The sequence below is a fragment of the Erinaceus europaeus genome, chromosome 3, assembly GCF_950295315.1.
Source record: "Erinaceus europaeus chromosome 3, mEriEur2.1, whole genome shotgun sequence".
NCBI classification, from domain to species: domain Eukaryota; kingdom Metazoa; phylum Chordata; class Mammalia; order Eulipotyphla; family Erinaceidae; genus Erinaceus; species Erinaceus europaeus.
The window spans coordinates 103,546,730-103,572,902 of record NC_080164.1 but is presented as its reverse complement, the minus strand read 5'-3'; the positions used below and the strand labels follow the sequence as shown (position 1 = coordinate 103,572,902).

Genomic DNA, 26,173 nt, shown 5'->3' with positions numbered 1-26,173 from the left:
ATATCCTGCTAGACTCTCTTTCAAACTAGATGGAGGGATCAAAACCTTCTTAGACAAACAACAGTTAAAGGAGGCAGCCATAACCAAACCGGCCCTGAAAGAGGTTCTAAAAGACATCTTATAAACAAGAACATCACTATAATACTTGCAATATATCAGAGCAAACAAAAAAATTTTTTTTTTAACAATGGCACTACAGTACATTAAATCCATAATATCAATAAATGTCAATGGCTTAAACTCATCCATCAAAAGGCACAGAGTGGGGGGATGGATCAGAAAACATAACCCACCCATATGCTGCTTGCAAGAATCCCATCTGTCACAACAAGATAAACACAGACTTAAAGTGAAAGGATGGAAAACTATCATACAGGCTAATGGACCACAAAAAAGGGCAGGAGCAGCCATTCTCATCTCAGACACAATAGATTTTAAATTAAATAAAGTAATAAATTAAATAATGTAATAAAAGGACATTACATAATTATTAGAAGATCAATCAGCCAAGAAGACTTAACAATTATTAACATCTATGCACCCAATGAGGGACCATCTAAATATGTCAAGCACTTACTGAAAGAATTTCAAAAATCCGTCAATAGTAATACAATAATAGTGGGAGACTTCAATACCCCACTCTCACACTTAGACAGATCAACAAAGCAGAGAACCAACAAAGATACAAGAGAATTGAATGAAGAGATTGACAGACTAGACCTCTTGGACATTTTCAGAGGCCTTCACCCCAAAAAACTGGAATATACCTTCTTTTCAAATCCACATAACACATACTCAAGTATAGTATTATTTATAGGTAGAGTCCTTTCCTGATTTTGGGATTAGTGTGATGTTAGTCTCATAGAATGTGTTTGGGAATGATTCTCCCTCTTCAATTTTCTTGAACAGTTTCAGGAGAATTGGTGTTATTTACCTTTCCTCCTTAAGGTGGGAGTTGTGGGCTTGTACTCAGATCCTTGAACATTGTAATATGTGGTCAACCATGTGTGTCACCACTTGCCCCCAGTAAAAACCATCTTGATCAGAACTTTTATTCTAGGGGAGAGTTTTGATTATTGATTCACTTTCTGTATCAATGATTCATTGCCCTTTATAAGTTATGGACTTCCTCTTGGTCTAAGGTTGGTAAGTGGTACAATTTTAGAAATTTATCCATTTCATCTAGATTGTCTAGTTTATCTACATAGAGTGATTTGTAGTATCTGCATATAATTCTTTGTATCTCCCCATCTTCAGTAGTAATTTCATCTCTCATTACTGATTGCTTTTATCAAAGTGCTCTCTCTTTGTAAATCTAGCTAGTGGTTCATCTATTTTATTTATCCTTTTGAAGAACAAGGTCTCAAGTTCATTTTCATTTTTTGGATAATCTTTCTGGTTTCTATTTCATTAATTTCTGCTCTGAATTTGACTATTTCCCTCTTTTTTTGGCTCTCTTTGCTGTCTTATATAGTTGGACTAGTTCAGATGTTTGATTATTGAGATCTTTGCTATTTGTTAATGTGGGCCTGTATTTGTGTCTACTTTCCTCTTAGGGTTTATTTAGCTGCCTTCTACAAGATATGATAGATAGCTTATATTTTCATTTTCATTGTTTTCCAAGTTGTTTTGATTTCTTTGGTGATTTGGGCCCAGGAGATAGGGCATATGTACACATGTATCTATAATGTTAGGGCAAAATATATACCTTAAAGCAAAAGTGCACAGTAGTTTGCAGTGAGTCAGTAAATGAAGCAAGCAAGTAGATAGATCTAAAAAGACACCTTAAAGTACCTAATGAAACAGTTTCTACTTAGACCTAGATACCCTCCTCATCTACCTCCTATTAAACGTCCCTCAATCACTCCAAAGCTAACCTTGTCTGACAAAGCAAGGACTACAAAAACTGAATAAGGGAACAGACTGGCAAACTTTAATGATGACTCTTTAGTTACTACCAGGCCACCCCATCACCTGTGTCCTAGGCAGGGAGTCCTGGAATTCCCACACAAATATGATGGGCCAAGACCTCTAACAGGTCACTTTGCCACTCTCACTGGTCATCTCCATCAGGAACAACCACGTCTACGCTCGACCAGACCTGCCAATATACGCGGATATCTTCGCCCACCCTGTTCAACGCTTGACGTCTCATCACCCAATCTGGTCTCCTATGCCTACACTGAACTTCTCTGTTCCAGACTCTTGGAAACAGAGTTGGCAGTCATCTGAGGTAAAGAACAAACACCTCATCACAGACCCCTGCAAGCGTCAACCCGGCTTTGACCTAGCACGTTATGATTGGGCCCTCCTCAATCGCTATCGAACAGGCCATGGCCGGTGTACCGCTATGTTCCATCGCTGGGGAGCCAGAGACGACCCGAACTGCCCCTGCAGCTACAGACAGACTATGACCCACATAGTCAATGACTGCCACCTTTCCAGATTCAAAGGAGGTCTCGAAACTTTACATCAGGCTCAACCTGACGCTGTTGACTGGCTACGGAAGAAGGGCAAACACTAGAAGAAGAAGGAACAACATAATGGACCTCCTGTAGGACCTTGCCCTCAATGTGGATCAACAATGGTAGAGCATGTTCCATTTTGTGAAGGGAGGCTGGAAAACATACTCTACCTACTACCCTAGGAAGATAGATTCTGAAATTAGTGCCGCCTGGGATATTCCTATCTCTGACCACAGAATGAGAGCTTAGGTCAGCAATGGATGCAGAGATTACATAGGCTTCTGTGATGAATATGGACCCTAGAGCAGATGGGATTTACAGTTAACAAAATGTATATTCTTTCCCCATATTTGGAAGCTACTCTCCTCTCTGATCCAGCTTTCTAATCCTTTTTCCAAATATGACACCATTTCCCCAGATAGTACCTTTGGCCCACCTGCATATTAGCTGTGAGACTCAGGCAAAAACTAGTAAAGTCATGGGCCCCTTGGAATATAGCTAAAATAGACTTACTAGCCTTTTTCAAAATGGAGACCCTAAATCTTCATCTGCAATACTCTTGCCTTTAGGGTCATAATTAATCAACCATTTGCTTGGTTTTATATGTTAACTCTTTTTCAGCCACCAGGTTCCAAATGATACCATTATGCTAACCTGACTTCCCTAGGCAGATGACCCTCCCCCCACCATGTGTTCTAGAGCCCTGCTCCCCAGATTCCCACCCTACTAGGGAAAGAGAGAGACAGTCTGGGAGTATGGATCAACCTGCCAATGCCCATGTTCAGCCGGGAAGAGTTACAGAAGCCAGACCTTCTACCTTCTGCATCCCATAATGATTCTAGGTCCATACTCCCGGAGGAATAAAGAATAGGGAAGCTTTCAAAGGAAGAAATTAGATGTGGATTTCTGGTGGTGGGCATTGTGTGGAATTGTACACCTCTTATCCTATAGTCTTATCAATATTTCCATTTTAGATAAAAGTTAAAAAAAAGAAGCATACTATTTGATCTCCACATTTTGAGGGTACTTATTTATTTATTTAGTTTTTTTTTTAACCTCACAGTTTCATGGTGAGAAAAATACTTTTTATAATATTAATATTCGCAGATTTATTAAGGCTCTGTTTGTGTCCCAGCACAGGCCAGTTCTTGAGAATGTTTCATGTTCACTTGAGACGAATGTATATTCTTTTGTTTGAATTGAAAGATTCTGAATATATGTTAAGTTCAATTAATCGGAGACTTCATTTAAGGCCTCTATTTCATTATTGACTTTTATGTCCTAATGACCTATTTCTTGCTGTGTTATGTTCTCTTACTATTGATGTTATTGTTTTAGAATTGCTATTGATGTCTTCCCCCTTAGGTCCATTAATACTTATTTTTTTTATCTGTGTGCTTCCATATTGGGTGCATAATCATTGCTCAATTTTGCCCTCCCCTTTACTACTTTTTTTTTCCTGGTGCTATTTTTTATCTTCCTACTTCCAATCTACCATTGATTATTTTGCTTAATTGGAGTTTGTTTGTTTTTTTCCTTCTTTTCACATGGACTCCTCTTAGTAATGATTATGATGCAAGATTAGTGGTGGTGATTTCCTTTAGCTTCTGTATATTTGAGAAGATTTTTACTTCTGCCTCATATTTGAAAGAAAAATTGGCAGGATAGAGCATTTATAGCTCTCAATTCCAGCTTTTGACAGTTTAAATATTTCTTTTTTTTTTCATTTTACCTTTTTTTTTTCTAGTGCTTCCAGTGTTACTGCTTTCTCTCCATACTAGCACTATGTGTCCACTTCTCCTGGCATATATTTTTTCCATTTTATTGGATAGAGGACAGAAAGAAATTGAGAGGGGAGGGGAAGGTAGAGAGGCAAAAAGATAGATACCTGCCAACCTGCTTCACTGCTTTTGAAGTGTCCCTCTGCAGATGGGGGATCCAGGGGCTCAAACTGGGATTCTTGAGGTGGTCCTTATTCTTTGTACTGTGTGCACTTAGTTGAGTGTGCCACTGTACAACTCCCTAAATATTTATTTAGAAATAAATTTTTTATTTAAAAAATAAATTTATTGAGAAATAAACATAATAATAATATAAAAATAAAATAAATTAAAAAATAATAATAACTAATAAAATAAATGTATTGAGAAATAACAAATGACTATCAATAGATCTTTCTATTTTATTATTACCATTTATGGTAAATTTTACAAACCTGTGGTTGCCTTGGTGGTGGTTACATTATCTAAACAAAACAGGAACAGATGACCCAAGGCGTAGATTACAGTTAAGGGTTATTTTTAAATAACTGAATGTATTATTGAGAGAAGACCCAAGTGCCCCCCTTCCTTCTACATTTATGCACAGTGGTTGTCCTTGTCTCCCTTCTTTGTCATGTATGGATGAATGAAACATTTTCACATGTAGTGCCATAACCATGCACAGGGGTGATTACATGTCTGTCTGATCTCCAAGAAAGTACCTGCTAACTTTTTGAAAGATCTTACTTGGCAAAAGACCTGGGTGTGAAATAAGAAATGGCAGCGGGACCAGGCAGTGGCACACCTCGGTAAGTGATACACTATAGTGAGAAGGACTCGGGTTCAAGCCCCTGGTTCCCAACTGCAGGAGGAAAGCTTCACGAGTGGTGAAGCAGGGCTGCAGGTGTCTCTCTGTCTCCCCCCTCCCTGTCTCCCTTGCCCTCTTTGTCAGAGTTTCTCTCTGTCTTTTATCAAATAAATAAATAAATATTTAAAAAATGACAGAGTGGAAGTTCCCATTCTGTGAAATGCCACATAAGTGCTATAATGCACTAGGATTATCATCTTTTGTAGGCTCAGTAAGGGTTTAACCCAGCCCAAACCTGTGGACAGACAGAATTTGAATGAATTGTGATAATGTTTATAAGACAGTGCTGCAGGCATGAAGGGATTGGTTACAGAAAGATGTCTATGAGTTACTGTGTTTTCATATCATACTTTAAATGTCTTCAGTCTTTGGTACTATTAGAAGCCATTCACTTTCTTGTTTCCCACAAAGGTAGGGAAATTTTAGCGTATGCACATATATCTGAACATGCCTGACTTAATGAAGAAGAGCATGCTCTGCCTGCCTGTCCTTTCTTAGAGGAGTGTTGAAGCAGTACCACAGGTGTCTCTCTTTCTCTCCCTCTCTCCCTTTCCATTTTTCCCTCCCTCTCAAATTATCTCTATTCTATCAAAAATAAAATTTAAATTTAAGAAATATAGAAAAGAACAGAATGGTAATACTTTGGAGGTGAACTTTTTGAAGAGGCTCTATTTTGCATTTCCTCAACAGTTGGCCAACATATAGAAAAATCACTGCTTATTTCAGAGGACGTTAGGGGGAGTTAACAAACATCTTTGGCAAAAGCAAATGCTGGCAGCTACAAAGGTGCCACACCTTCCAGGAAGGACCTAAGGACAAAACTTGATAGGCCAGAATGCATGGTCAAGTAAGTTCTGTTCAGGATAAGTACCTTGTCTTACACTTATCAAACTCAGGAAGACCCAAATCCATAAGTGAGTGTCAATAACAAGTGGGCGCAGGCAGAGAGATAAGTGACCAATCACAACCCCCCTCATTATCATGTCACTGTCATATATTAGCATCACAAGTTTTACCCTCCCCAAATGAAGGCACACAAGAAGAGTACTATTGATTAAGTAAAACATCTATTTATCAGTTAGTTGTGTTTTTTTTTTTTTTTTTTTTTTGCCTCCGGAGTTATTGCTGGGGCTTGGTGCCTGTACTACAAATCCACTACTCTTGGCAGCCATTTTTAATTTGGTTGAATAGGACAGAGAGAAATTGAGAAAGGAGGGAGAGACAGACAGACAGACAGAGAGACGCCTGCAGACCTGTTTCACTGTTTTTGAGATGACCCCCTGGTAGGTGGGGAGCTGGGGGCTCGAACAGGTCTTTGTGCTTAACCTGATGCACCACTGCCCAATTAGCTACTATCCGAACCCCTCAGTTGTGTATTCTCAGACTCCTCCCAGACATCTATTGTAAAACACTCAGTTCTGTATTTGAGCTTGTTTCTTTTCTGAAGAGTGAGCCTTTTCATTCTCTGTGTATCTTTGCTTACTTACACTGCAAGTAAAACTCTTTCTTTTAAACTTCTTTGTATCAGTCTTTAATTCTTTGCTTATTGTCATGAGGACTAAAGTAGTTGCAATTCATCAGCTGGAAAATGACATATATATAGTGAGAGAAAAAGAGAGACCCACCAGAGCATTGCTCAGTTCTGGAGATTGAAACCCTATATTTGGAGCTTCAGGCATGAAATTTTTTTTGCATAACCATAATGCTGTCTCTCCCATTCTAATGTCTGCAATATTTATTTGTGTGTGTTTGCGTGTGTGTGTGTGTGTGTGTGTGTGTGTGTGTATGCTTTTATTTAATTGCTAACAGGGTTATTGCTGGGTCTAAGAGCCTACATGAATTCTCTGCTCCTGATAGCCTCCCCCCCCCCCGTTTTTCCTTTTTTGACAGAGACAGAGAGAAATTGAGAGAAAGGGGTGTAGCTAGGATGAGAGATAGATACATACATAGATAGATAGATAGATAGATAGATAGATAGATAGATAGATACCGACTGACCGACCGACCTATGGCACTGCTTCAGTATATGAAGCTCCAACCACTCCCCCTCCCCGAAGTGGAGACCAGTAGTTTGAACCTGTATCCTTGCACTTGAAAACTTGTCACTCTACCAGGGGCCCTGCCATCCAGCTGCAATAAATGCTTATTTTATGTCAACAATTTATCTATTTTGGGGGCCAGGTGCACACATTGCAGTGTGCAAGGTTAAGTGCATACATTGCAGTGTGCAAGTTTGCAAGTTCAGGCCCCTGGTTCCTACCTGCAGGGGAGAAGCTTCACGAGCAGTGGAGCAGAGCTGCTGCTGTCTCTTTGTCTCCCCCTCCCATCTCAATTCCTGTGGGGCTATGTGTAAGCTTGATAGAGCTTAGGGAAAACTCCCCCCATCCTTGGATGGAGGTCTGGGAAGACACCCCCTTGTTAGTCTCTCTCAACCGAGATGAGCAAAGGGGAAAAAAACAGTCTCTCAGACTTAGTTCTTCCCTTTCAGACTCTCAAGCCCACAGAAACCTCACTGCTTCTCCCCATTAACTGCAGGCCACATGGCTACCTGCCTTAAGGTTCATTTAAAGTTCACATAGTCACCCAGAGTTCACACAGTCACCTCACTTTTGATCACTAGAGAAAGCATACTCCATCAAACACCTCTCTGACATCAGTCAGTGAAACTCCAAACTTTATTTCCTTATAGCTTTGATAACTACCATGCTCTGTTTATCTTCTCTATATCTCAGCCTGCTGGTTTAGCCCCTATGTTTCTCTCAGATACCTTTAGATAATTAACCTGCTTGCATCATGGAGAATAATTGTCTTGACCTTTATGTATCTCATCAATTCCTGTCATACCAGCCCCCTACCATAGGGGCAAGCTGACCTTTAAGAAACCTGTAATTTCTAACATATTTGAAAATGTTCTTTGTCTGAATCTATATCTAAACCCATGTCCATCTGCCATTAAATGAGAGTGCTTCAATTCTCCCAGTGTCTCTTGTCTGCATCGTTGTGCCCTTGAGCCAGCGAGGGAGAACTGTCACTTGTCTTCCTAGCTGAAGAGTCAGCCCATATAAGCGCCAGCAAATTCCTTCTGTCTCTATCCAATAATAAATAAAAAACATTTAAAAAGCAATTTATGTTTCTTATTAAAAATGTTAAGTACATTGTCTTCTCTTTAAATACATAACCAAGGAGACAGAAAGATGTGGTGTGGGCAGAGACTGAGAGGTGTCAGTGGACATGAAACCCTCCTTGAACTGTGGGAAGTCTTCTAAGTCTAGAGTTCACAGACACTTATGATAACAGGTCTGTGGTGGGGTACAGAAATGTAATTTGGGCTAACCTTGGGATAACCTAAGGATAACCTTGGGCAGTGGGAGTCAGCAGAGACTTTTCCACAGAGCCTGACATTATGTAGTTTATATTTGAGGAAAAGCTCTAAGCTTCTGGAATAGTGTTGGGTTGGAGGGGGCTAAGACTGAAGGCTCTGTCATCAGTAATGAGGCTATTTCAATAGTATAAAGAAGAAACTATCATGGGGCCGGGTGGTGGCACACCTGGTTGAGCTCACATGTTATAGTGCAAAAGGAGCAGGGTTCTAGTCCCCGGTTCCCACCTGCAGGGGGAGAGCTTCGTGGGTGGTGAACCAATGCTGCAGGTATCTCTCTGTTTCCTCTCTCATCTCCCCCTTCCTCTCAATTTTTGGCTGTCTCTATCAAATAAATAAAGATTTAAAAAAAGAATATATCCTTGATTAAGATTGTGGTAAAAGAGAAATTAAATGATGGCAGGAAAATAGTGGCTTTGGAATTTATTAGACTTGATGAACTTTGTGATGTATTAGATGAGAGAGGGGAGGGGATCAGAATTTGTACACAGGTTTGATAGGTAGTAATGAAGTTCATGATGTGTGAGGACGGGAGTTGGACCAGTTTAGAGGTGGCAGGTGCTAAGCTCATATTTACACTTGTAAATATTGGAGTGTTTGAAAGCTTAATAAACAGAGTATATATAGGAGGATAAGGCAGAGGTGGAGTTAGAGAGTAAAACTATCTCCAGTGTGAAATAAGCTGCAGATATGAAGAACACCCTCCTAGAGACTTTATATTGAAGTGGAGAATGAGAATTCAGTGCACCACCATGGAGGCACAGATATTATTGGAAAATGAACACAAGTACAACCCAGAACAGCATGATGAGCTGGAAAGGGGAGAACAGGAGAAAATGGCATCCTTGAGACCAACAATAGGAGTTTAATATTGTCAATACTGCTGAAAAGTTAAGAAATTTCTGAAAGGGGCTGGGTGGTGCACCTGATTAAATGCATATGTTACAATGGAACCAGGTTCAAGACCCCAACCCCCACCTGTAGGGGGGAAACTTTGCAAGAGGTGAAGCAAAGCAGCAGGTATCTTTCTTCCTCTCTCACCCCCTTCATTCTAGATTTCTGGTTGTCTCTATCCAATAAATAAATAAAGATTATAATAAAAAAAGAAATAGCTGAAAAGGTGCCAGTGTATTTTTTTATATAATTCTTTAAAAAAATTTTTTTATCTTTTTTTATTTGCTGTATAGAGACAGTCAGAAATTGAGAGGGAAGGGGGTGATAGAGAGGGAGAGAGCTAGAGAGACAACTGCAGCACTGCTTCACCACTTGTGAAGCTTTCCTCCTGCAGGTAGGGGCCAGGGGCTCGAACCTGGGTCCTTGCACACTGTAACGTGCTCTCAACTACTTCAGCAAGGAATCATTATATAAGTTGAATATACATATGTAGTAAATGTATATAATCATGTATCATTTAAATATGGTGCTCAATCACACTAGTATAAATGCTGTAGATATGGGATCTATATGTAACAAAATGAGCTTCCACTATAGAAGTTTGGGGCATTCATGAATCTTCTTGTGATTTCTTTATAGAGATCACGATAATCCTTTCCACACCATTCTAATCTTAGTTTATGAACTGTGTAAGCATATGGCTTCCACCAAATAAAGCAACTGGGACATTGTTTGTAACATTAAAGTAATGATTTCAGTGCATGATAGGGACAGCAGGCAGATTGTTGTGGGATGGGAAGTGTGTAGGTGAGAGGGAACTGAGCAAGCCTTACATACTTTCCTGCCTTTTAATTTTATGTTTACAAAAGCACATCACAGGGTCAGGAGGTGGTTCACCTGATTTAGTGCACATGTGTAAGGGGAACATTTCACAGCAGTGAAGCAGAGGGCTGCAGGTGTCTCTCTCCCTTGCTACCTCCTTCCATCTCAATTTCTGGCTTTCTATATCCAATATATAAATAAAGATAATGACAATAATAATAATAACAGCACATCACTAGAGGCATATTGTGTGTGTGTGTCTGTGGCTCTAAGCACAACATTAAATGCCACACATGACAATAGTAAGCCTGAGTTATTGTTTCTCTTTTTCACATGTGAATTTCTATATCAACAAACTTAATTAGGTGATTTACCAGAGGGTATAAATACTAATACCATGGATGCTAAAATATCAGTCCACACTATAAAAACAATATCTAAGCAAATATAATTGCTGTAGTGTGATACACATTTTGAAGTCTGGTAATTACATTGAAAGAAACAAGAACAGCATAATGTCAGAAAATTATTACCCACTTACATAATGTCAGAAAATTATTACCCACTTCCTTACTTCTCTATATCTCACCCACCTCTCAATTTCTGGCTGTCCCTATCTAAATATATGTCTTCAAATTGCCATCAATATTCTGGTAAAGAAATCAAATCCACAAGATGTAGATTCCAATCCCTTCATTTCTTTTTTTCTTTTAATTTTAATTAACTTTATTTATTGGACAGAGACAGCCAGAAATTGAGAGGTAAGGGGAGATATACAAGAAAAGACAGAGATTAATTACTGGGTCATATGGAAGGTCCATGTTAAGCCTTGTGAGAGTTCTCCAGACTGCTTTCCACAGAGGCTGGACCAATTTACATTCCCACCACCAGTGCAGAAGGGATCCTTTGTCTCCACAGCCTCTTGAACATTTGTTGGTGCTGTCCTTTTTGATGTATGCCATTCTCATAGGGGTGAGGTAGTATATTGTCTTTATTTGAATTTCTCTGACAGTCAATGACCTGGAACAATTTCAGTGGATTCCCCTCCCCCCAACACACACACACTTTCAGTTTCAAATAGAAAAAGTCAGGGAGGGAGAGAGACACACACAACACCATTCCACCCTTCCTAGAGTTTCACCTGTGGTGCATGTTGCTTCCACATTGTGGCAGGCACTCAAACAAAGGTCCTTACATGTGTTTGCTGCATTGGATGAGCTATTTCATGGTCTCTTGTGACTTTCTGTGACATTCTGTACTCAAGTTTCTGATTAACTCTGCTTCTTGGTTCACAGTTGCCTTGATCTCTAATGTGATTGCCTTAGCAAATTTTTTTTCACTTCCACAATTTTAGTGACACTTCTTTACAGTTATATATGTGAATGTACTTAAAATATTTTCTGTAGATTGGTCCAGCAGTTATTGTGCATAAGCATATTCATGGAAAGTGACATTTGTTTATACAAACTTTACTGCTACAGAACTTCCTTATGCATTATCATTTATTTTTTAATTTATTTATTATTGAATAGAGACAGAGAGAAATTGAGAGGGCAGGGGCATATAGAGAGGGAAGGAGACAGAGAGATACCTGCAGACCTGCTTCACCACTCATGAAGCTTTTTCCCTGCAGGAGGGGAGCAGGGGCTTGAACCTGGGTTCTTGTGCACCAAAATGTGTGTGCTTAATCAAGTGTGCCACCTCCTGCCCCCCTCAAATTTTTATAATTACTACTTTAAAAAAATTCTATATTTATTTGTTAATGGATACAGACAGAAATTGAAAGTGGAGGGGGATATAGAGATGGAGAAAGATATAAACAGAAAGACACCTGCAGCTCTACTTCATAACTTGTGAAGCTCCCCCCCACACAAGTGGGGACCAGAGGCTTGAACCTGTGTCCTTATTTACTGTATTGTGAACTCTTAACCAGATACCCAACTTCTTGGCCTCCTGCATTATAATTTTTATAGGATTCCTCTAGAGCTTGTAGAAATATTTCCTGGAACTTCCTCAGAAATTTGAAATAACTGTGTCATAAATAACTGGACCAACATCCATAGGCAGCTTGGCTTGACCTGGACAAAGATTCTGGTACGTGTAGATCAATGCTGGCAGCTTTACCCTCTCGAAGCACAAGGAGGTGTGCTGCCCACAGTGAAAGTCTGCGCATGTCACAGCAACCTTGTGTTGCTTGGCAGTGTGGAGGGGAGGTGTGTAAATTGTTTATAGATTTTTGGAGGCTAGAGAAGCACATCAGTGCCAACTATTGTTGCTGTGAAGGAAACTAATTCTAAAGCAGTTTTCTGGTTGGATCTCTATGCTTAGTTTATTTAAAACATGGCATTTAGAGAGAGGAAAAATACCAGAACACTGTGTCTTGCTCAGCCTCTTATTCTCTTGAAGCAAACATGTTGGGTCTATTTATGGAAGAATTAGCTGCAGCAGGGCAATAAAGGGGCATGTGCCTGTTTTGATAAGCCTCCTTTTCAGTGCTGACGCTAATAGAAATTATTGTCTTCATTTTTCGAATAAGATGGAATTGAGTGGGGAGATTGATTCAAATGAGAAGTGCTGTGGGTAGGCTGATGAATGGTGGTGTTAAGACAAATGATTCAGGTTCAGCTGGGACTAAGGTGGCTTGTCTTGCACTTTTAGTTGTCAACATACATTCTGCAAAGAACACTCAGTTTCTGAATGAGAAACACACCCACCCTGACTAGAATATGTATTGTATTCTGTTGAGGCTAGCACCATCATATGTGTTTTATATGCAGAAGGTTGCTGCCTACACATGGAGACAAATAACCTTATTAGACACTGATTTTGTGGCACAAGAATGTAAATGCAGGGAGTGATCAGAGAGCGTGTAAAGAGCACAAGCTAATTTTCAGACCCACTGCCACTCAGTCTACTGGGAGTCTCTATATTTAAGATGATGATGTTCAGCTTCCTCAGGGAGTTTAGTGCTGTCAGTGGCCAGCTAGGATGTGAAGAACACAAACAAACCTTTTCTTTTTTAATTAAATGAGTCCTTCCACCTTCAGGGGGGTCGCTTCACAGGCGGTGAAGCAGGTCTGCAAGTGTCTATCTTTCTCTCCCCCTCTTCTCTCCATTTCTCTCCATCCTATCCAACAACAATGACAACAGTAACAACAACAACAAAAACAATAAACAACAAGGGCAAAAAATGGAGAAAATAATCTCCAGGAGCAGTGGATTCGTAGAGCAAGCACCAAGCCCTAGCAATAACCCTGGAGTCAAAAAAATGAAAAAAATTTTTATTTACCTATTATTGGATAGAAACAGAGGGAAATTGAGAGGGGAATGGGAGATAAAGAGCAAAAGAGACAGAGAGACACCTGCAGCTCTGCTTCATCAGTCATGAAGCTTTCCTCCAGCAAGTGGGAACCAGGGACTTCAACCCAGGTCTTTCTGCACTTTAGTGTATGCACTTGACCAGGTGTGTCACTGCCTGACACTCAAAGAAGCCATTAAAAAATATTTACTTATTTATTCACTTTTGTTGCCCTTGTTTTTTTACTGTTGTAGTTATTGATGTCATCGTTGTTGGATAGTACAGAAAGAAGTGGAGAGAGGAGGGGAAGATAGAGAGGGGGAGAGAAAGATAGACACCTTCAGACCTGCTTCACCGCTTGTGAAGTGACTCCCCTGCAGGTGGGGAGCTGGCGCGTGAACAGGGATTCTTAACTCTGGTCCTTTTGCTTTGCGCCGCCTGCTTTAGGGAGTCAGGCTGCGCTACTGCCTGACTCCTTAAAGAAGCCTTTTCTAAGCACACAAGGTCCTTCATCTGGTGGTCATAATGGATTTATAGTGCTTGCTAAAAGCCTCTGCTGTGTCCTGTCTTCATACTATCCCAGCTTTTTCATAGTCCCTTGGTCCCAATATGAACCACATTGATGTATAGCTGTTACATACCTTTGCTGCCTTTACTCGAAATCATAGGACAAGATTTGAGTGTTTTTCCAAGATAATTCATGGATACAAGTACTAAATAATGAGTGAATCAGATATTACTGTGTCAGATGGGTTCCAAGAAATTGCTTAATGCGTCCAGGTGCGTCTTATGAGCCCCACTTTTTTTTTACTTTATTTTAATGAGGGAGAGAAAGACCCAAACCCTGCTCAGCTCTGACTAATAGTGGTACTGAGGATGGAACCTGGAACCTCAGAGCCTCAGGCAGGAGAATCTTTTGTATAAACCATTATTTGGTCTCCCCAGCTCCTCCCTTCCCAGCTTTTAATGTGAGTTCACCATTGCCACTTCTTACAATGCTTTTTCTGATTTCTCTGTCTCCAGCTTGAGAAGACTAGACCATAAAGGTAGTCTTCAAGACTGTTGTACACTTTGATGATTTCCTCATTTTGAATCTACAGAGTAACAGACTGTTTCAGTGATCATTATTTCTAACTGATGATGTGTGTTCCCTTAGGGATCATGACTTCAGCAACATCACCTATAATTTTGAAATGGGACCCCAAAAGCTTGGAAATACGGACGTTAACAGTGGAGAGGCTACTGGAACCACTGGTTACACAGGTAAGAAGTGCTTTGAAATGCTGTTTTATTTTTATATTCCCATTACACAATTTCTTAAAAGGAGATTTATTTCTTAAGGTCTGGCTACAAGTGAGACCATCCTGTATTCTTCCTTCTCTTTCTGGCTGATCTCACTTAACATGATTCCTTTAGGCTCCATTCAAGATGAGGTGAAGAAGGTGAATTTATCATTCATAACAGCTGAGTAGTATTCCACTATGATTACCACAACAGAACAGAACAGAGTAGAACTTTGACTGGGTTTGGTGTGTTGCAAATGACTCTAGGGAAGGAGGGAAATGGGGGGTTTGAGGGTGTGGGGCTTTTGTGTTCTGGTGCTTGATAGTGGAAAAGGACTTAAGTTGGAGGTGAGAGTGCTTTGCAGAGACCTATTAAGGGGAGATGAGAAATTGTACCTATGTGTCAACAACTGTACCATAAAGTAAACCATTAACCTTTCAGTAACATGATTAACAAAAAAATGTATTTGCTTTTTAATTTCTTGAAGACAGTGGGAAAGAGATAGAATCAGTTTATTGAGTTTATTTATTTATTTAACTAGAACACCGGCTTCTGATGGTACAGGGGATTGAATCTGGGACTTTGGATCCTCCAGTACCAAAGTGTTTTTTAATAATCAATATGTTAACTTCCCCCACCTGACACAGAGATTCTAAACAGTGACTAAATTATGCCATAATTGTGATTACTGAAAAAAAATATTTCTTGAATTATGTGTTATTTTATAACCCAGTGATATTTGAAGTAGCTTTTAAAAATTCTTCATATGATTTTTAAATTAAATTGATGAGATAATTAAAGGTGGGACTTGTTTGAAGGGGGTTCTCATTGCAGTAATGGATTCAAAATCTAAATAAATAAGTCCTTGCTTACTTTCACATGCTAATACACAGTAAAGAAGAAGACACATATTGATGCTCAATGAAGTCAGAAAGATAAAAACAAAGATTACATGAATTCACTTGTACATGGAACATAAGGAAACAAAGGCAATGAACAAATAAAAAAGCAGATCATGAGATTCAGACAAAAATTGGTAATTACCACTGGGTGTAAGGGTAAGGGGTGGAAGGATACAGTGGGTGGTGTGTTGAATTGAAACTAGACTTTTGGTTGTGGGCATGGCATATTTGCGGATTTGTGTTACTGTACACTTGAAACTGAATGCAATGTTACACACAAATTATCTCACTAAAAAACAAAAAGCTGGGGCCAGGTGGTGGCATACCTGGTCAAATGCAGACATTACATTGCACAAGGAGCAGGTTCAAGCCCCTGGTCCCCACCTGCAGGAGGAAAACTTCACGAGTGGTAAATCAGTGCTGCAGGTGTCTCTGTCTCATTCTTTCTCTATCCAATAATAAATACATAAAAAATTTTGTTAAAAAATCTTAGCTTAGGGGGTCAGGCGGTGGCGCAGTGGGTTAAGCGCAGGTGATGCAAAGCGCAAGGACCAGCATAAGGATCCTGGTTCAAGCCCCCGGCTCTCCACCTGCAGGGGAGTCGTTTCACAAGCGGTGAAGCAGGTCTGCAGGTGTCTGTCTTTCTCTCTCCCTCTCTGTCTTCCCCTCCTCTCTCCATTTCTCTCTGTCCTGTCCAACAATGTACAACATCAGCAATGGTAATAATAATAACCACCATGAGGCTACAACAACAAGGGCAACAAAAGGGGGAAAAAATGGCCTCCAGGAGCAGTGGATTCATAGTGCAGGCACCGAGCCCAGCAATAACCCTGGAGGAAACAAACAAAAAAAATCTTAGCATTAAAAGACAAAGAAGTAGCAGCTTATTATCTATTTAAGTATATTTACTGAATTAATTTTCTTTGGTTTGTTAAGGAGTACTCATCACTGGAATGATGAAATGTTCTTTTTATTTTTGTGTGGTCACTTTTTTTAAAATTTTATTTTTTATTTAAGAAAGAATAAATTAACAAAACCATAGGGTAGGAGGGGTACAACTCCACACAATTCCCACCACCCAATCTCCATATCCCATCCCCTCCCCTGATAGCTTTCCCATTCTCTATCCCTCTGGGAGCATGGACCCAGGGTAATTGTGGGTTGCAGAAGGTGGAAGGTCTGGCTTCTGTAATTGCTTCCCTGCTGAACATGGACATTGACTGATTGGTCCATACTCCTAGTCTGCCTCTCTTTCCCTAGTAGGGTGGGTCTCTGGGGAAGCGGAGCTCCACGACACATTGGTGGGGTCTTCAGTCCAGGGAAGTCTGGCCAGCATCCTGATGGCATCTGGCACCTGGTGGCTGAAAAGAGAGTTAACATACAAAGCCAAACAAATTGTTGAGCAATCATGGACCCAAAGGTTGGAATAGTGGAGAGGAAGTGTTAGGGGGGTACTCACTGCAAACTCTAGTGTACTTCTGCTTTCAGGTATATATTTTTTATGCTCTCTCTCACAGAACCTGGTCTATATCTAGTTTTTGGGACTTTCTTACAAAGTGAACCACCTGGGATGGAATTAGAATATACTATGAAAGGAAAGGTCTCACCCAAGTAGTGAAGCTGAAGGGTTGTCATTCCACACGTGAAGTCTCTGGACACAGTCTGAGCTGAAGCATGTTGAGGTGGCAATCGTTGCATTGATTAGGTTGCGATTGGCAGATGCAATATTATTTGATATGGATTGGGAGAGGCATGCGGGAAAGTGGGCCCTATCCTAAGGTTCCAGGACTGGGGGAAATAGAGGCTTTATATTGGAGATGTGAGGTTCCTGCTGTCTTAGGGTTCAAAAAGACAATCAGTAGTTAATGTTATCACATTATTTGGTAATTGGGTTAACTTTGAGAAGTCCTTTTGTTAGGGTTTGCTGTATAGTGCCCAGTATCTTGTATGTAGCTGTGCCATTGCTTGCTTCTGACCTACTTGGTCTAAGCTTTTGAGAGAGTCCACATATCAAATACACAGCCTATATATTAAAAAGACTCAGTCTGTGTTTTAAAAACTTTGAGACATACAATTAATTTTCCCCCTCTCATATTAATTAACTAGTGATTTATATGACTACACTTTACTAGGAGTGTACATAAACACCATTCGTGTGGCCACATTTTTATAAGAGTACTGTCAACAGAAAAACACCCTTAGGATTTTTAATTTTCTAAAATTAATTTTACTTCTTTTAAAATATTATTTAGTCTGTATTACTTTACTTTATTTATTATTGAATAGAGAAAGAGAGATATTTAGAAGAGAGGGAGAGATAGAGATGTAGAGGGACACCTGAAGATCTGATTCACCACTCACGAATCTTTCCCCTTGCATGTGAGGAGCACGAGCTTGAACCTGGACCACCACCAGGCACCTATTTCTTTTGAAGCATCCTCTTTGCTATACTAACTCAGAAATTCATGGAATCCTAACTTTAAAGAGTTCTGTGGTTTATGGAAATATGGATACCAAGTTAAAAGAGGCAGTCCCTCTTGATTTATCCCTGTACAAACAAATCACAATCTCATAACATAGAACATCTTGTGGTTCTAGAGGTCAAAATACTAATGTTGAAGTATTGTCAGAGCTGAATTCTGTATGGAAAGAAGACTGAGTGGGAACAATGGATAGAATCCTTAATTTGGTTTGCCTTTTGCAGGTACTAGACATTATTCGATTTCTTTTTTTAATCTCTCCATATTAAAACCCAACCATTGTAGCTTCTTCAAATATCTGATTCTGTTCTCTGTCTCTATCCTCATTTCACCTCTTGGTTTCTCTTATAAGCCATCTAAGATTATATTAAGCTCATTCCTGGATTCCAGAAAGATCCTTAGCCAAATCTTACCCCAAAATTCTTTTTTTAGTGACTAATATGCCACAGTTTCCAGGGGTCAGGACATGGATATCTTTGGTGGGGGGTCATTAGTCAGCTTAAAATAGGCTGTTCTGTTGGCTCTCCCACCAAATTCACATCCATCCTAGCTATAGAACATTAAGGAAAACTCCAAAGTCCCAAATGATTCAAGATTACATGCAGAGGCAAAGCTTAATGGGCAGTAGAACAGTGATGCAGTTGTCTTTCATTTTCTCTCCCTCAAACAGATAACTACCTAGAGCATATATGCTCTTGTTTCACAAATGTACAGATAGATGGGAAATGAGTCTAAGATAGGATTATAAGGGAAACATTTCCCATAGCTAATTTAATGATACATATAATAAGGATTATTAACGGGACCAGGCGGTGGCTCACTTGGTTGAGCACACACATTACAATGCACAAGGACCCAGGTTCAAGCCCCTAGTCCCCACCTTCAGGGGAAAGCTTCGTGAGTGGTAGAGCAGGGCTACAGGTGTCTCTCTGTCTCTCTCCCTGTCTCCTCCTCCCCACTCATTCTCTATCCAAAATGAATAAAAAAATGTTTGTTTTTTTTTAAAGTAAGGATTATTAGCTTGTGAGATTTGGGACTTTTAAGATGAAGAAATTTATATTTAAGAGTGTTTGAATTTAGATGTAAATCTTGAATCTGTTGGGACTTTGGGGTTATGGTTAAGGTATTGTGTGTGGGATGGTTGTGCATTTGGTGGATGAGGAGGGGGAAACTTAAGGAATAGAGTGAAGTGATGTCTCTCCTCTCTGCTTTTCTCTACCTTTATCTTTCACCTTCTATCAAAAAAGAAAGAACCAAAGAATGAGAGAAAGAGGAAGGAAGGGAGGGAGGAAGGAAGATAAGAGGAAGTTACTAGAACAGTGGAGTCATGCAGGCACTGATCCCCAGAAATAATTCTGGCATCAAAAACAAGAAGCACTAGTCTTTTACCAATGAGGTTAGTTATGATAGTCAAAAGCCTTAAATAATGAAGGGGTTTTAGGGCTTTGTTCCTTAAAATGAAGTTTCTTCTATTTCTCTACACTTTGCTTCTAATACTAGCAATGTAGTGTCTTCACTTAACTCCTTTCTACTTAAATTTTATAGTCACAAGTTCTCCTCTGACTCTAAGAATCACCACCCATATGTTTGAGATTATCTGTAACTATAATGATACTACACCTATGTTCCAAGAGAATTTTTCTACCTTGAAGTCTTGAATCTAATCACTTCCATAAAGTCATTTTATCATTTAAGATAGTATACTCACAAATCCTAGATGTTCAGAAGTCAACATTTTAACACAATCATTTAAACATTTCATCAGATTTATTTAATTTTTATTTATTTTTTATTTAGTTTAGTTTATTTACTGACTGTTCTTGATTCTATTAAAACTTCCTTAATGAACAACTTATACTGATAATCTCTAGGATTTTGGCTTATGTTGTATTCTTAGATTGTGATTTGTGTAAAGAAGCCTGTCTCTAAATTGAGAGTAAGTGCCTTGATAATTTTTATCATTTTTGATCATTTTGATCAATAATTACATTATATAATCTCATAGTAAAATTTGACTTATTTTTAATATTTCTATTTTTTTGTTTATGTGTTATTAAAACAACAAAATTATGCCATTATTTAGGGAAAAACTTGGTTTTAGAGATATTTTGAAAGTATTTTCTAAGTATGGAAAGTAAACCACATAATTCTCATTTGTTCACTTAGGATAGTAGAATATGTTAAAAACTCCTTTTATATTTAATAGTAACATCACACTATTACTAGTTTTAAAATTCCCCCAGCAATTTTCCCTAATACCTAAATACTTTTTAATCTCTATGTCTAGATTGTTCTTTTTTTAACTTTATTTATTTATTTTCCCTTTTGTTGCCCTTGTTTTTTTATTGTTGTTATTGATGTCGTTTTTGGTGGATTGGAGAGAGAGAAATGGAGAGAGGAGGAGAAGACAGAGAAGGGGAAAGAAAGATAGACACCTGCATTCCTGTTTCACCGCCTGTGAAGCGACTCCCCTTGCAGGTGAAGAGCCTGCGGCTCGAACCAGGATCCTTACTCCTTATGCTGGTCCTTGCACTTTGTGCCACATGCGCTTAACCCGCTGGCGCTACTGCCCGACTCCCATTTACATTGTTCTTATCCTAATTTAAAAATAAAAGTGACTCTGTCTCAAAAGTGAATTTTACGATTAAATTCTCTGCATTTCCTCACAGCATTATGACAACCCAATAAAGATTAATTATTCCTCCTACTAGAATTAAGCATTAATAATTGGCATGTGGATAGTACAGTATAAATAAGAGAATTTTAGTTATAAACTCCAGGTCAACATCTGAGGCACAGATTGAATAGAAATAGAATGCTAAATCAAAGTTCAACACACACCCACATATACACACACACTTTATTGAATAGTGTTCAGTATACATAGACTTAACATGCCACAGCTATTGTATTTTCTCCATAAAATTCACTTGCTGTAATAAAAACACAAATATTAGGATTTTACTGCCGATGAATATTTTGATGTCTAACAAAACTCATTTCAGTCAGAATGTTTATGCAGTTGCATTTTTATCTTACTATGTTGAACTTGCATGATTCCACTTGGAGATTTTTTTTTCCACTATGAAATAATTAAATTTCCAGTAAGAATATCTTAATCTTAGAAAAATAAATATTTGAAAAAAGATTTCTGATCTCTTGGAGATTAAAAAGTCTAGTTATAATCAGACCCATTTTATCTTACTAAGCGTTAGTATGAAACAAAATGCTTTATTGAGTAGTTTGTCTTGAAAACTTAGGAATTTATGAAACATTCTTAAATCAATGTAACTTTTAGAAACAAATATCTAACATAATTATTATGTAAGTCAATAGAACCTAAAAGGAAACTGCAAATTGTGAGTTAACAAAAGGGTGATTTCTTCATGTCTAAATACACATAGCCAGTTAAAGCTATGTTTCATGCAAAAGACTTTTTAAAAATGATTTTGTTATTAAGGAATAAAAATAGAAGTAAACTATTCATCTTAAGAAATTTTGGGGGTCAGGCAGTGGTGCACGTGGTTTAGTACACACATTACAGTGCATAAGGTCCCAGATTCAAGCCCCTTGTCCCCACATGCAAGGGGGAAGCTTCAGGAGTGGTGAAGCAGGGCTGCAGGTATCTCTCTATCTCCTTCTCTGTCTCCTCCTCTCTCAATTTCTCTCTGTCGCTATCCGATAATAAATAGATATATTAAAAAGTAAATTTAGAATACCAAAATAAATTGGGAAAATGCCATTCAATAATAATAAAAACTGACAGCACTTAAAATACACTTGAATTTTTATTTCAAGTGACTAGTAAAAATATCAGTGTAAAACATAAGGAAAACCAACATATATGATTATAAATAAAAAGACAAGTCATTGTAAGATACATTTTTAATATTTATTTACTCCCTTTTGTTGCCCTTGTTGTTTTATTGTTGTAGTTATTGTTGTTATTGATGTCATCGTTATTGTTGGATAGGACAGAGAGAAATGGAGAGAGGAGGAGAAGACAGAGACAGGGAGAGAAAGACATCTGCAAACCTGCTTCACCACTTGTGAAGCGACTCTCCTGTAGGTGGGGAGCCCAGGGCTCAAACCAGGGTTCTTACACTGGTCTTTGTGCTTTGTGCCACGTGCACTTAACCAGCTGCACTACTGCTCCATTTCTTTTATAAGATAGATTTTTAAAATTACACTAGAATAGTTTGTGAAACTCTACCCTGGGGAAGTAAATAAAATTAAAATACTTTTGTGATGAATACAAACCTTAGTTTTGTTGTGTAGTTTGTTCAGCTGTTGAGATACAATGATGTATACCTGAAATGTTATAAAACCAATTTATCGCACCAAAATGTTTTAGAAAACATAAAAAATGAGGAAAGAATATGTTCCTAGAAAAATTTACCCAATTTATCCAAGAAAAAATTGGCAGACTGAAGTAAACTGTTTAAGTATTTGAAATCTGTTATCAAAAAGACGAGAACAGTTGGATATATAGCTAAAGATTATAAGAAATGTAAAGAACTTATAATCTCATAGATACTTAGATTACTGTTTCAATAGCAGAAAGTGATAGGTATCTAAGCCCTCAATCATTTTAAGGATTATACAGCAAATATTTAAAAAATTGGAGATGGTTCTATTTCAGTTTTTATTGTAAATTCTAAATAGAAAACACCTCTACACAGCACTTCAAGTGTTCATCATATATATGACAAAACAAAGCATTTGAAAGAGTATGCTGAAAACTTATTAGCAAGAAACAGAATTGTATTAGTACACAGACATACAGTGCCATTAGATGTTCAAATAAGGCCAAGATGGCAATTTTGGAGCCACAGCTGCTGTGAGCTCCAAAGGCAGCAGCTTTCAAACTCGGAATTGGATTTGTTAGGATACTGGACTGTCTGTAGGAAGGTGAACACGGGCTGGTCTGAGTGACACCAAAATACAGTCCCATAATTAATTCTCTCTTGGGCTTAAAAATGGAGGTCAGGGGAACAAAGGAAAATCCTTGATTATTTCTGAGATCACCCCACCCCACCCCAGTACCAGCCCATAGGCACAGCTCAGCCACTCCTAGCAGGCTCCCCGCTGAGCTATTTTCTTTAATAAGATTCCTGGCTTACCAGGGGTGTCATTCTAAGTCTCTTCCTTTAACTACTTTTTTTTTTTTTTTTAAGTGTCTGGAGCTCTATTTGAGTGACAAAATATATGACCAATCAGAACCTCATCCCTTCCTGGGAAAGACTACCTGGAGATTTTTTTTTCTTTTTTTTTTAAGGATACTTCTTAAAATTGGCTGTTTTTGCTCAGGCTGCCTGCAGCCAATTGAGTGGTCCAAGCTGCAGACTGACCGTTAGGGGTTTTCTATTCTATTTTATTTTATTAATACTATTACTATATACATGTGTCCCTTTCCCATTCACCTTCTTCAGTTTGACCAAAATTAACTGTTGTTGTTTTTTCCATTGCTAGGTGACTGGGTGTCCTATCCATTGTGAGATGAACTTGTTTATCTCTACCTCTTCTCTCTACTCTCCTTTTGCCCTCCTTCTAGCTAATTAAAACAAAATTCCTTTCACTGCTCTTCCTTTTTTCTTCTTTCTTTTCTTCCTTCATTTTTTTAAAATATTCTCTTCTTCCTTCCTCCTTTTGTTTTCTTAATTCACTGATAGTCACTTGTGAGTAATTTAGGGGAAGAAATCTGACTTGGAGTGGACTCCCTGAGTGTGGGTCTTCTCTACTTCCCTTTCTCCCCTTTCTATTCAGAGAATTTATAGTGGATAGTAGAATTGCATAATTGTCTATTCTTGCTCTCCTGTTTTTCCTGTCTCTTTCTTTTTCTATTGTTTGGTTGCTATTTTTTCTTGGACTGGAGGTGTTGTTTGGCTAAATGGTATTGGTTGAACTGCATCCATCTTTGCCTCAGTTACTAATGTTGTAATTTCTGAGGTTGGTGACTGCACTTGTCATAAAGGTCTTTAGTATAGCATGGCTAATACTCAAAACACAACAACTAAAGAACAACAGAACAGAAAAATAAAATCCACATCAACAAAAAAAAAATGGTTCAGTCAAGAGCAAATAAAACTGCTACCACAGGGAGTCGGGCTGTAGCGCAGCGGGTTAAGCACACATGGCGCGAAGCACAAGGACCACTGTAAGAATCCCAGTTCAAGCCCCGGCTCCCCACTTACAGGTAAGTCGCATCACAGGCAGTGAAGCAGGTCTGCAGGTGTCTATCTTTCTTTACCCTCTCTGTCTTCCCCTCCTCTCTCCATTTCTCTCTGTCCTAACGGTGACAATAAGAAAATAAACAAACAAAAAAAGGGGCAACAAAAGGGAAAATAAATCAATAAATATTAAAAAACAACAATAAAAAACTGCTACCACAATGAGTCAGGACAGGAGCACAGAAGAAACTCAAAATCTGTCAGAAGTATACATAGATAAGAAAAGTATGCAAGCAGTAGTAAAACTAGTAATCACAGAAATGAAGACAACTATGGAGGAAAGGGCTGTCAGAATTAGGGAAACAACAGAGGAGACCCTCAAGGAAAATACAAGTTACATTGAGGTAGTTAGAGAAATGAAAGCTGAAATAGCTGAGTTAAAAGGACAACTAGCAGAACAAGCTAATACTACAATTGAACTGAAGAAAGAAGCAGAGGGAAGGGAAAGCAGATTAACAGAAGCAGAAAACAGAATTAGCCAGAGGATGAGCTAGAGAAAACAAAGAAAGAGTTAAAAGAACTCAAAAAGAGATTGAGAGAAACTGAAAACAAGAACACCCTCTGAGGCAGGAAATGCCCCCCAAAGCAAGAGACGCCCCCAGAGGCAGGAAACACCCTTTGAGGCAGGAGACACCCCCAGAGGCAGGAAATGCCCCTTCACCTGTTACGCCCTGCCCTTTGAGGCAGGGAACGCCCCTTCGCCCACCAGGCCTCCCCTTGGCATCACACTGGCTCTTGTTGCTCTCGTACTTGTCCCTTCCTGCCTTGTTCCAGTTCTTTTGAAAATGCCCGCACGATATCATTCAGGTATCTTCCCAAAAGGTTTCTTCTGTTCACCCCTACACTGCTGTTCCTCTGTCAGATATGGAGTCTTTTACAGACATTGATCCATTTAAATGTGACGATAAGATAGGAAGATAAGGGAAAGATGCAGGAAAATTGTGAAGAGAAGGTGGAGCCTGACAGAGCTTAACCTATGACATGAGTCCCTCCAGGTAAGTCTCTCTCTCTCTCTCTACATAGGGGTTGAGCAAAAGGGGGACACATAAATCTCATAAGGTTGGCAGCTATGTAAGTCTTCCTGCCCCCCACAAAAACATCCTGCATCTTCCCACTGTAGCCTGGCATTCCTGAAAAAACATTAAGCCTGCATCACTTTTTCATTTCCTGATACTATGGCCATTAGATAAAAGGAAAGGGGGAGGTGTTGGGATATTGTACAGATATGGTTGAGTTAGGCAGGACCCACAAACCACTATATTTCCATGCAGGAATTATTTATAGATCCCCATGACATTATCCCGCCAGGGTATGCTAATTCAGTTAAAACCATTGCAACAGTTGCTAAGGATGCTTCCACTTTCCCAGAATGCCTTTTGCCTCTCTCCACCCCCTTTCCTAGCCAATCCCATTCCTGACTTGCCAGTAACGGAATTCTATAAAAGTCACTCCTGTTTCCTCTCTCTCTCCATCTCTTTCTCTTCTGCATCCCGACCTCTAGAAGACCTGGAGAAGGGCTGCCATGCATAGCAGGAGGTGGCCATTTTGCTAGCTCTATGTGGCCTAAACCCGCTGTGCTTGCCCCCAATTCTGGGGCTCCCGCATCAATAAAGAATTGTTTTACCACACCGCCACGAGTTCCCGGTCTCTTCTCTCTCCTGTGATGCAACCCCGACAAATAATAATAACAACAACAATGATAAACAACAAGGGCAACAAAAGGGAAAATATAGCCTCCAGGAGCAGTGGATTCATAGTTTAGGCACCGACCCACAGCAGTAGCCCTGGAGG

At 39.1% G+C, this 26,173-nt stretch overlaps 1 protein-coding gene across 4 annotated transcripts in view; it reads left to right on the top strand.

The window, feature by feature from the left end:
* CTNNA2 (catenin alpha 2) overlaps positions 1 to 26,173 on the top strand; it is a 1,425,261-nt gene that overhangs the window by 108,995 nt on the left and 1,290,093 nt on the right. For 3 of the 4 annotated variants that reach the window (XM_060187717.1, XM_060187715.1, XM_060187716.1), the window contains exon 2: positions 14,643 to 14,749. In XM_060187717.1, coding sequence (XP_060043700.1) covers positions 14,648 to 14,749 — 102 coding nt within the window. In that variant the 5' untranslated portion in view covers positions 14,643 to 14,647. Of the gene's footprint in view, positions 1 to 12,161; positions 12,283 to 14,642; positions 14,750 to 26,173 lie in introns of all 4 variants that reach the window. The other variant, XM_007531774.3, reaches the window with a different exon arrangement.